Below are 12,681 nucleotides of genomic sequence, written 5' to 3'. Positions count from 1 at the left end.
TTCATTCTTGGAGCGGTCGTTCATTTTTTTTCTTTTTGTACCGTTTTTGTGCCAGGAACGCGGTATTTGGATCGACCACGTTAACTTTTGCCTGCGTATTAAAAAACCATTCACGCGGTTTTCAAAGCGCACGATATTCATTAAAAATAAGTTGCTGGGCAAGTTATTTGAATAATTTGCTATAAAGCATTTAGATGATAGATATTTTAAGGGAAACGTTACAGGCTGCTCCACAGCGATCTAAGTTACTAACCTGTAAAATAATTGTCCTTTTAACAGCGGAATAGCGTGCAGTTATATGAAGCTGTAACTAAAAAATAACTTAACAAATAAAAGTGGGTACACAGGAAAGCTACCTAATTTGTTTGTTGTGGATACGTGAAAGACCCCTTGGCGTAAATCCTTCTAAAGCGCACCATCCGGTGTCATTAATGAAGTTATTACACACCTACGTAAGCCATCTGTGCTTCGCCGGTCGTCACCAACTACCTTACATTTGCTTCCTTGACACATTTGCAAAGCCAGCATGCGCTGCATCTCGCGCTGCTTCCTCCGAGAAGTGACAAAAGCAACAAGTTTAGGCTTAGTTCTTCTTTTGCTAATTTCATTATTCTTTTGCCCCCAGGTATTTCTCGGTCTTTGGCTAGGATTTTTTTTTTGTTTTTTGTGGAAGTGATGGGACCCTTTTTGTTGGCACAGTGTCCGTAATTTCGCCTTTATGCACTTTAAGCGGTGATGTTAGCTCTTTTCCGATCGATGCGCCATTTCACGTCTTTAATTTTTCTTTGTATTTCCGAGTGTACAGGTGCCCCAAAAAGTAAACGGAGCACGGGTTGGAGATTTTGATGAGATTTCTCCGCCATATACCTAGCCAGCAAACTCAGAGTGACTTTTTATGAAAGTCGTTTTAAATAAATATCGGCCGCACATATTTCATTTATGCTGCGCGGCCGCATAAAATACTAATTCTATTTTCACGAAACCGTGCTCCATTTACTTTTTGGGGCATCTCCACACGCCTCTTTGGTTTTAACAATGCGCATACGGGATGTTCTTCTTGCTCTCGTTTCTTTGTATACCAAACCACTTCTGATAAGCCACAAGTGGGGTTGCAGTATGTTAAAATAAACAATAAATATGCAAGGCCTACAAGTTACTACTTTCTTTCTCATTTTTTGCGTATTTGAATTATTAATAGCGGCTCTTCAGAACTACCACAGCATAATCAAACGCCCTGTACTAACAACACATGTTGTGCAACTACGGGTCGAGATATTTTTGAAGCATGTCATTCTTTTCAGCACTGATAACTTCCTTAACCCAGCTGCAGTAACCTGCAGTAACCTTCACGGTCGGTATTGTGAAACAATGTTTTTAAGGATTCCGAGAATAAGGAAACAATACATTCTGGTGGTTTCATATCCATCAACTATTTTTTGTTTGATTTTCAAGGGGTTGCAGTTGCGTTTCGTAAGCAGCAGTACTTCATGCGTCTGAACAAGAGGCTGTCTTGAGGTACGCGAATGCCAATGTTCCACACTGATTACATCTTTATAACGTAACACGAATCGCTCGTTTTTTACCGACGCAGGAGCAGCGGAAGTGTTGTGCATACTGATGCCACTGCGTAAGTCACAGTGACTGCTGCTACTACGGCTACAGGCTGCAAACCATGTAAGTTCGTTTCCAGTGCGATACGTGAATATTGGCTTACGAAGGCTTCTCTCATCATTCACCAAGTACTAGATGGCCCACTAGAGGTATAGGAACAAACTATAAAGTGGGGCCATAGGACGCTCCAGGTACGGCCACAAGCCCTAGGTGGTCCTTACAGTAACAGCAGTAGCAGCCGATTATTCGTCGTCTGCCAGTTTCGCTGAAATTGCGAGCCGATGAGAATCGAAGGTAGCGATTTCTCCAAGACCAATGCTGTAGGTAGGCAGGAATGGCAGTGCTTTTACAAAAAGGCTTGTGCCCGTGCGCAGCGTGCAAATAACAGTGCACGGATGAAAATTTATATTCGTCATACAGGTATCTGTTTTACTGTGATTTTATTAGCGGAGTTCCATTAGTGCGTTTAGGTAGTTCGAGGGTGCATAAAAGCAGATGCTTACGTTCTTAAATTTCCCTCGAATTGAAGGGTTAGGACACATGTGTAGCCTGTGAAAAACAAGTGTACAAATATTTGATGCATCCAGGTAAAGGTCTGACGGTGCCCTTTGGCCGACAGCAAGCACTTCCCCTTAGTCTAAGGAAAGGCCAATCGCGCTCCTGAAAACGACTTTTACTGAAACGTCTAATGACAATTCCAATTGGATAGCCCCTCCCACCAATAGGTGCTGCTACGTCAACATATTTCATCGGGTATTGCGAGAAATATAATCCGCTCTTGCTGTCATAATCCTACGGTTACGTATGTATGTTCGCACGGCCGAACTGTCGCATAGTACCATGTGTTCCCGAGTGTACTCTTCCGGCCCAGTAGTAGTAACCAGAGAGGCGTTTTGATTAAAATACACGTGGAAGACAGTTCATAAACTCACATATGACGCCGCGTATCCGTCAATGGTCAACTATATCTAAAAAAATAGGTGCCCTTTCCGTATACATAAAGCATTATTCGAAACTATGCTACGGGATTTTGGTGTGGGAGACCACAACTAAAACTAATTATAACAGGCTCATTGTATTGCAAAAAAGCATTTTGCGCATATATTTATATTATCATGCCTGTTACGTAGATTTGAGGACAAGTACTTTATTTACTGAATATTCAATGCTTCGAGCTGACCAAATCTATTACATGAAGGTTCTGCACACCATTTATAAGCAAATGACCCACAATCAAGTTAACAATAACTCTGCTGGCTACCATCTCAGGCATACGATACGGCACACTTTAAAAGTAAGAGCGAACTATGGTGAGCAATCCTTCCTGTACCAGTCAACTGAAATATTAAATAAATTGGGAGCAAAAATTAAACTTCGACGCCAGTGAACTTACGTTTAAAAAACAGGTCAAAGAAGTGTTACTTAAGCAAAACGCGTGCAATACTGATATATAATTAATGGTTTGAAATATATGTCTACATGTTCTCCTCAAGGTAGAAATTAAAAACAATTACAAACAAAGACACATTCATACGTTATTGTGACATAGTAGTGTAACTGATGATTGATTGATTGATTGTAGGGTTTAACGCGCCGACGCAACGCAGGCGATGAGGCGCGCCGTAGTGGAGGGCTCCGGAATAATTTTGACCACCTGGGGATCTTTAACGTGCGCCGAAATCTCGTACACACGGGCGTTTTTGCTTTTCGCCTCCATCAGAAAAGCGGCCGACGCGGCTGTAACTGATGAAACTTCATGCGTACGAATTACTGCGTTTATGTGTATTTATGTGTACACTGTGATCCTTCTGTGAATTTTAGATCTATGCTTTGTATAATACATAGGAAATGTAGTAATGAATTTGCTTTGTGCTATTTCTCTATTACGATTGTGCTATTATGCTTAAATTTGTGAACAGACGTGTTATCTATGCTTTCAATCGGGTGGCTGAGGCCCCTGTCAGGCCACGTCCGCATTTAGTCTCAGCCTCCCCTTGATTATGCCAAGAAATAAAAATCAAATACTGAAACACTCAAATTTTTGCGGGAAGCTAAAGGCACTGCTGTCCAAACAATTTACCTTCATTTCGAGAATGAAATAATCTGCTCATTTCCTTTGCGAGGTAAGTGAGGTTGTTTAAGCCGGAGTGATGAATATTTGTACAGAGGGAGGTTCCTAATATTCAACAAGTGAACAGCATTCAAATTATTAAATATTCTGGTCGGTAAAGGCCCCCTTATTGTTTTCTCCCTGGTTAGCCGCGTTTGAATGGACCTGGAGGCCCGCACGATGATAATATTTTGAAAGTGTAATGCATTCTATGACACTTGTCCTTAAGCCACAGATGGTCAAATTGAATTGATCTGCCACTATATATTCCACTTACAGCGAATGCTGATACAGTGCCAAGCGAGCTCAACAACTATCAGTTTACTTCTTAATGCATAAGCCTTCTATGCTAAGTACGCAAAGTACCCCATGTAATGCCTTCATCAAAATCCCGTTTGCAATGTCAACACGCCTGTTCATTATAATTTTGTGAATCGATAATATTTCTCCTCATAAGTTTTAAAAACTCAAAATAAAATTAATAAATGCACAAAACGATAATATTATATAAACCACAAAAACGAATCTACCACATCAAATAAATCAATATCTTGCACCATACTCCCGCGATCCCGGCAAAGTTAAAACCAAATTAGAAAAGAAAACATATACAGGGTGGTGCGAGAATAATTGGAACACTTTTAAAAATTTCCTGAGTGAACCGCCGCTCTATTCGTGCTCAAACTCCACACGAAGGTCGCATTTTGTGGTCTATTTTGTTTGACACGGGAGACAAGAACGGTACTTACCTGCTTATTCTGAAAATAAATAAAATGACTTTCACCTATGGGAAAATGGCGGCTGATTTGGACTTCCTAGCCAGCGCAAGTTGATCTTGGGGCGACGGCGTGACCTGGGGTATTCTGAGCGCAACGCACGTTTGGGATTCACGGTAGGAAGGAGCGAAATGGTGCAGCCGACGATCAGAAGATGCACCTAGGAAAGAGCCAAATGAGCCAGCAGATGATCGGAAAACCGGCTTTCACATTTTCAGATCGTCTGCTACACCATTTGGCTCCTTCCCACCATGAATCCCAAACGTGCGTTTCGCTCTGAATACCCAGGTGGCGTCGCCGTTCCAAGATCAACTTGCACTGCCTCGCACGTCCAAATCAGCTGCCATTTTCCCATAGGTGAAAATTGTTTTCATGTATTTTCAGAATAAGCAGGTAAGTACCGTCGTTGTTGCCGGTGTCAAACAAAATAGACCGCAAAATGCGACCTCCGTGTGAAGTTTGAGCGCAAACAGAGCGGCAGTTCCTTCAGAAAAAATTTTCAAGTTCCAATTATCGTCGAGCCACCCTGTCCAAAACAAAAAATTGTGGAAGCTGAGTGGTGTATGCGCCCAATAAAGCATAAGCAGTGAAGTCAACACATTTCTTGGTTTTAATGGCTAAATGGGCAATATTTGTCGAAAGATATTTAAAAAAGGAGAAATGTAAGAATATAATCACCCAAAAGGTAGTCACCCAAAACCACCAATGCGTCATAAAGCAGTGAACAGTAGTCGATTAGTCGCCTCATAGACATGGGTGTCTATAAATAAATACTCCCAGGGACGGTAACTAGCGGGAGAAGGCTTAATCATAAGTGAACGAATTCTCATACACTGTACACTTTTGATGGAGGGTTGAGTTCTTTTCTGCGTGTGTGGATGCAGAAGCGTTAGAACTGATGTTAAACTAACCGTGCAGCGCTCAATTTTCTTGACAGTGACGTATGAAAGAAAAGGCGAAGATGCTAATGTTGACACAAGGCAGCAACGCGCCCTCGACCTACTTCACTGCATTACTGTTAATCACGGTTTTTACCGAAGTTGTACGAACCCAATATTGTGAAAAGGATGCCAACCCGGACGCTTGCAGGAACGCGGTAAGTGCATTAGACCTTAACAGCTTTGACGAAAGCCCGCTAAAGGTTCCATCCTTTTGCATATGAAAGTATTCTGTATTCTGACTATTTAAATAAAACAACCAAACAAATACATGTACATTGCATGAAGAGCAAAAAAACACAAATTACTTGTAGAAGCTGCGTACAGACGCGTTAAGGAGCTTATTTTGACCATTCAACCTATGTGTGGTGTTAGCGTACATGCAACGAACTCGCCCAGATATCTTGTTAAGCGAGTACATGGGCATTTCACACAGCTCCTGTGAAATATTTAATGGCATCCGTGGTGGTGTTAATGCCGTTGGTGGTAGCGTTCACATTAAAAAGCCTAGTAAATGCAGCTAAGTGCATTTAGTTGAAATAACGAACGATTGTGACTATTTGAGCCGAATATCCGCCGCTACGTTGTAGGTATAATTCAAGAAAAGTTTCTAAAATTTTTTTCGGCTAAGCTCAGGTAACCTCCGATATGCAAAGCAAAAGCTTGGCTTAGTCTGGTTGAGTCTTTGTTTCGCTTGGTAAACCTTTGATGTATCTGTATTGCCGACCACGGCTGACATCCCTTCGGTCCCGTGCAACGCTCACAGAAGGAGGCCCGTCCTCACTCTCATTCTCTCCGAACGCGGTGCAAGATGAGTCACATAGCCCGAGACGACCCAGCGACGCATGCGTGGGAGCCTGCAGGTTTGGTCGGCTGCCGATCAGCTGAGCAGCCGCTTCCGTCGCGGCCGCCGCCGCTGCGTGCGCAGAACGGCATAAAACGGGGCTTTGTGCGCAGCGCCGACAGCGTGCCCGGAGAATAACGCGATGCGCTTCGAAGGGTGTGTCGCCGGGGGGGGGGTGTCAGCGGGGGTGTGTCACCGGGGGGTGTGTCTCCGGTCAAAAAGTTAACTTTCGCATCCTCTGCGAAACCGCCGGACGAAAGTAGTAAAGCTTTAATTAAAAAGAATGATTTTTTTCAGCCCATCAGAGTTACTGTAGTGTCCACGTTTTTTTCTTGTCATGTCACTCGACGATCCGGTGCAATTACGGTTTCATTCGGCGTCGCCTGTTGACGCTGCATTACCTGGGTTCTCTTACTGCGCCATTCAGCGGTAAGAGCATGAAAGTGTAGAGTGCCGTCGATCATACTGAATCTCTCGAAATTAACAAAAGCAGAACGTACCACTTTCGTGCGTGCAACATGGCAGTGATTGAAGCAACGCTGGAAATAGGAGGTAGCCTCAAAGCAATTGAGGAGATAGCCATGCTAAAAACGGAATGTACGCACTCAAAGAGGAGAAGAATAAAATTACGCACAACTTGGACGAGTTTATAGAGGTATCACAACGATTCTACACCATGCTGTACGCCAGCGACGTTAGACCAAGAGACACTACCGAGCATTCAAGCTTAGCTTGCATTGCCCCACCTGTAACTTAACAAGAAATAAAAAAGCCTCTCAAGAGCGTTAAAGCGGAAACGCTGGACGTGACAGCAACATATTGTGGATCTATTAAAGGAGGTTGGAGATATCGTACTGAAAAAGCTTGCACTATTTTTAGAATGCTTAGGGACTCTTTCAGAATGCGTAAGGAATGCTTAAGGACGGTATAATGTCGCTAAGTGAGTTTGCGGAACAGACGCAAAAAATCCTTGAGGAACTACAATCAGAAATCATGACTGCCCAGCTAAATATAAATATCAAATAATCCTAAGCAATCGTGAGCAAAGATGCCCCAAACTCCATCTTCCGCATGTGTAACGAAGCGCTAGAACATGTAGAATAAATTCCCTCGATCAGGTGGTCAGTGCTGATACGAACGAGAAGGACATCCGGCGCGGAATAGGTATGAACAGAGCGGTGCACTCGGCAAGCACTCCCAAATAAGTAAAAGTAAGCTGCATATCTTTACAACTCGAAGGAAGATATACAACCAACGCATACTACCGGTGATAACATACGAAGGTGAAACTTGGCACCTTATTGGACAACTGATAAGCAAACTTATTTCTGCTGAACGAGCTATGGAACAAAGAATGATAGGAGTGATACTTAGAGGTAGGAAATGAGCTTCCTGGATCAGGGGAGAAACTCGAGTGGATGATATCATAGTTAAAATAAATATAAGGAAATGGAGATCCACTTCCCACACATTTTCACAAAACGACGACCGGTGAACCGCCAGTGTAACGGAGTGGATACTGAGGGATGGGTCTAGAAGAGGAAGGCCGATAACATGATGGAGGGATGAACTAAGGAAATTCGGTAGCAAATAACATATTCGAGAAGCGTAGAACAGGAGCAGTTGGAGGTCGATGGGAAAGGCTCAGTCCTGCAGTGGGCCTGAACAGGTTGTTGATATGATACAGGGATTACTTACATGTAACATGATGCCCGATGCTACATGATGCTGCCTGATTCATGATAATACATGCATGCATGCTATGTAGGATCATACATACATGCATGGTCTCATAAGATACATACATACATACAACATACATACGTACATACATACATACATACATACATACATACATACATACATACATACATACATACATGCATGCATGCATGCATGCATGCATGCATACATACATACATACATACATACATACATACATACATACATACATACATACATACATACATACATACATACATACATACATACATGCATACATACATACATACATACATACATACATACACTTACGGCACTGCTGGTACAATACTCCAACACATCACATTGTTGCAATAACAAAAAATCCCGCCATCTCCATGAAGTAAATGATGATGAGCGGGGCGAAGCAAGAATGCTTATCGGTAAAACCGTGAAACATTCGCCCGCACATCATATATACACTCGACACGTCAAGCCTTCCACCACTCCGTTGACAAGCCCGTCGACGACGTAGATGTCTGTGGTGGTTATGTAGGGGTTGTTTTGGACGATGAGAATCTCCGTGGGTAAGTTGGCGAATTCGGTGTGTGACATTTTAGCCACCTTCGCCATCCTTCTGCAGAGCGTCTTGTGTCGTGTACCCCCGTTCGTGTCCTGAGCTCGCAGGCTACGAACGACACACTCTTCTTCTTCCTCTTCTCCTTGTTGGGTAGCAATGAACGCGTTGAACGTTTTGTCCTCTTCGGCCAATCTTTGGTTGGCCAATCCCTAGGGGGACCCTGCCACAATCATCATTAATGTGCCGTGCCATATACAGCAGCAACGAGGGACGGGACAGGGCCCGAGAAAGAGGAGCTTCGCCCCTAAAAAAGAAGGGGCTGAGAAGACAGCCCTGTTTAACAAGTTATTGCACGTACTGAAACTCTCAGAGCTTTGTTTGGAATGAAACTCGTAGTGCAATTCTTGTATGCCATGGCTGCTCCTTGGATCAGTAACGCAACATTTACATGCTCCAGCTTCCAAAAGTAAATTTAGCGCGTCACCCAACCATCCCTTCCCACAAGCTACCCAATTTTATTCTATTGAAGTGTAGTTTGTTTGCACCATCGACCATTTTTAACCATCACTGATGCCGGATATGCGTGAAATGGTGCATTTCATGACGACGCATTAAACGCCACCCTGAATAACTGCGCCACCCTTTTAGCGCAGTAAAACACTGTTTTCTCCCACATGTCGGTAAAAAATTAGTGCTAACTGGGCTAATTGGAGAATATTCGTCTCGCTAGAGCGCCACAGTAAAGGAGTATAGGGCGAGGACACACCACAGACGGGTCATAACGCGGCCTATAAACAATTTATTTTATTTACCAAAGGTGGATTATGAGAAGTGACACATTCATTCGCACCTAGGCCCAACGAACATGTCACCAATTAAAAAAACAATAAAAACAAATTACGAAACTTAGCAAAATGCATCTGGTGCTCCTTGAAAACCACACCCCACGGGACAATCTTCTTTCCGCACAACCAACAAAGACGAGAGCCCCATCTCGCTGCTGAGGAAGGTGATAGACAAGCAGGTTACACAGGTGCCTTGGTTTTTGTTTCTATTTTAGGCTTCCATTGTGTTCCTGACAACGTATCGTTCTCTAGGAACAATATAGTGCCTCAATCAAACGAGGGAACGGCGTGTGCACTTCCCACATACCTTGACGGGCGAGGCCAAATAAAAGAAGACAGCGCCTCCTTTAGATTATATTGGGGCGAGGCCAAATAAAAGAAGACAGCGCCTCCTTTGGATTATATTGGTGCTCGCTCAACCTTTCGGTCAGACACTGCCCGGTCTACCCAGTATGTAACCGTCAACATCATAGAAATATCCTATTTGAGCAAAAGGTTGAGCAGGCACCGATACATTATAAAGGAGTCGCTGTCTCCTTTTTTTAGCAAAGTACTGCAACGATTGCCAAGGCGGAACATTCCCTTTGGCAATAATGGGAGCGTATTGCCCAAACAAGAAAGAAGCCACGTGTGCAACCTGCGCGCCTTATTGCCCTGCACTCTAGCGACGCGACTGGGGTCCATTTTAGGTGAGCGGTACTGAGATTTTAGAAGCGCGTCCGAAGTCTTTTGCACAGTTCTGTGCTTGCTTCATTTGGGGTTATTATTTATGCACGGCTCATTACCGCTGTGCAGACACAAATGGTTGGCATTTTTTTTAAACCACATGTTTCCTCAATAAAAATCACTTGCTAGCCAGCGCTGTTTCCCGGCGTTTGTTTGCCGCCGCCTTAGTCTCTATTGTTAAGGGGCTGTGGTAAAAAGAAAAACAGGCCAGCAACGCGTACTACGAGAAACCGGGAGCAGGTAGGGTGACGGTACAGCCTCTGACCGCTGGTACCTCGGATAATCCTCCTCCTGCGTCACAGCAATGCGCTGTGAAAAAAGTGTGTAGCACTAATCGCAACTTTTGTTGATATGTGTAAAAAAGAACCCGGAGCATTCTTCAGCATTTAATACTACACAATATTGTAGAAAAGCCTCATTCCTCACTCAGCAACTAGATACACGAGAATAGGCATGTATAGAAATATACCTACGGCCGGATATTTCGAGCCTAAGAATCAATGCATGCTTCGGCGTATCAATCGTGATCATTGTTTGAATGCGAAGACTTCGAATGTACCATTGTGCGTAGAAGGCAGCATCCGGCGACTTGCGTTGGTGTCTGGGACAGAGAAATGGCATGTTGAGGAGCGTTCGTACGAACGACGCCTTTCGTGTTCTACAGGACCAGCTTCGCATCGCGATAAAAAAAATTTATGCATCTCCACGAAGTGAACCATGACGAGTGGGCGAAGCACTGGGGGTCGTTCTTATCGTAAATCACCCGTGGCATTTCCCACTCTCGCATGTAAATGAGGGACAACGCGTGTGTACAGTATATACAATTCCAATTCAAACCAACCCGATACAATTCAATTAAATCCAATCAAATCCAATGCTCCTCGCGCATGCGCAGCACTGTGCACACGGACGTCAAGGGATAAGTCACGGACAAAGCGAGGTCCTAAGACGCTTCACCCCTAAAACATTGGCCGCGTATCTGCTCACTTCGCTGCAAATGTCGTCGAAAGACGATATAATATGTCGCTTCTGTCGCGTAAATGCCTCTCTTTTCTCTCGGTCTCCTCTCAAATGTTCTTCCCCTGCGGTCTCATTCCTCCTACGATAAACACGGTGAGGTTCGCTCAAGTCAATTCAATTTTCCCGCGTTGCGTTGCTCGCGCACCATTTATTGAAAATTTTCGTTACTGTTCTACTTGGAGTGCCGCCACGAGGTCATTACTCAGGCGCGAGCTTTTTTTGTATTTTTGTGTTCGAAATATTGTTTTCAACGCCTATCTTTTATCTGATATATCGCAAATACAGATCACACACCTATTTTCAATAAAAATAATACCGCAAGTACGAGTTATGTATTGATGTTATGCCTCAAATACGCCCGATGTTTCTTGTTGCTCACCAATGCTGACACCTGTAAGAATGTTTCCAGGTTTAGTTGTTTGGAAAGGTTTTGCCTATATAATCTTCTTGTTAAATAATTCTCTTAGTATATGGCCGGTTCCCTGAATACAGGGACAGACGTACAGCCAGACCAAAATTTGAATTTGCGTGTTTAAGTAGGCCAAGAAAGACAATCAGTATCTATAACACACGTTAAGGAGCGTGCTGGAAGGAAGGAAGGAAGGAAGGAAGGAAGGAAGGAAGGAAGGAAGGAAGGAAGGAAGGAAGGAAGGAAGGAAGGAATACGTTTTTTTCGTCCATCGGGACCAGGCATTGGGGGTGGAGGAGGCCCACCGGGGCGCCGCGACCGCCAGGGCCCGGGAGTTGGTCAGGACTTGGCCTGACTCCCCCGGGTCACGCAACATCTGCTCCCAGTGGTGAGGGGAGGGAACGGGAGGGTACGGGTCTGCGGGGCATTCGCAGAGGGAATTGCAGTGATTGTCGAGTGCCCCGCAGGCTGGACAGGTAGGGTCAGTAAAAAGGTATGGATGACTGTGACCCTGCTGTGGACACCAGCCCACACAGGCGTAGGCGCTAATGAAGTGGTGCACATACGTGCTCGCGAACTAATTCGCCGGGTCGGCATTTCCACTACGCTACACGCGATGCCCCTGCAGGCAAGCGAACCTCCCTCCTGCAATACAGGGATATTGCCCTGCACTACCGCCTTCTCCGCCGCCGATACCCACCCCCGCACCCACACCTCTCTCCGGAGGCGGGCCACATGCTGCGTATCCTACAAACACACACCTTCCCACACAGGCAGTGAAAAGCCGCCTGGAAAGCATAGAGTTGCCTATGTGGCTGTTAATGCGGTGTTCAGCGGCTATCAAGCATGCGTTCAAGGGCCCTGGCGGCGTGGCACAACAGCCACAATTACTTAAGTTCAAATCTGGGAGGAGCGCTCAGCGGCGTCCATTTGAGCATTGACCCTTTCGGCCCTGGTGGTGTCAGTTGACGCCATCACATAAAAGTTCCTCTAGCGCACGAGCGATGGGAGATCTTGATGTCCATCCCGACCTGTCGACGCAGCAAGAGCTCGCGTCCAGGGGCCAGGAGCTATTGGACTCATATGGGACTCGTGAATAGGGTTCCACCCCCACTGACACC

The 12,681-nt window shown here is 44.7% G+C and overlaps 1 protein-coding gene across 4 annotated transcripts in view; it reads left to right on the top strand.

Moving 5' to 3' along the window:
* Positions 1–1,554: 1,554 nt before the first annotated feature.
* The window catches only part of LOC144144473 (lipase member K-like), a 48,263-nt gene continuing 37,136 nt past the window's right edge, over positions 1,555–12,681 (top strand). For 3 of the 4 annotated variants that reach the window (XM_077675931.1, XM_077675930.1, XM_077675929.1), the window contains exons 1-2: positions 1,555–1,674; positions 5,435–5,593. In XM_077675931.1, the coding sequence (XP_077532057.1) occupies positions 5,441–5,593 (153 nt within the window). In that variant the 5' untranslated portion in view covers positions 1,555–1,674; positions 5,435–5,440. Of the gene's footprint in view, positions 1,675–5,434; positions 5,594–9,815; positions 10,095–12,681 lie in introns of those variants that run through there. The other variant, XM_077675932.1, reaches the window with a different exon arrangement.

Source organism: Haemaphysalis longicornis, unplaced genomic scaffold (genome assembly GCF_048455015.1).
Source record: "Haemaphysalis longicornis isolate Haplotype H1 unplaced genomic scaffold, Haemaphysalis longicornis Haplotype H1 scaffold_7, whole genome shotgun sequence".
Classification (NCBI taxonomy): Eukaryota; Metazoa; Arthropoda; class Arachnida; order Ixodida; family Ixodidae; genus Haemaphysalis; species Haemaphysalis longicornis.
The sequence above is the reverse complement of the archived record's forward strand: the minus strand, read 5'-3'. Positions and strand labels throughout refer to the sequence as shown.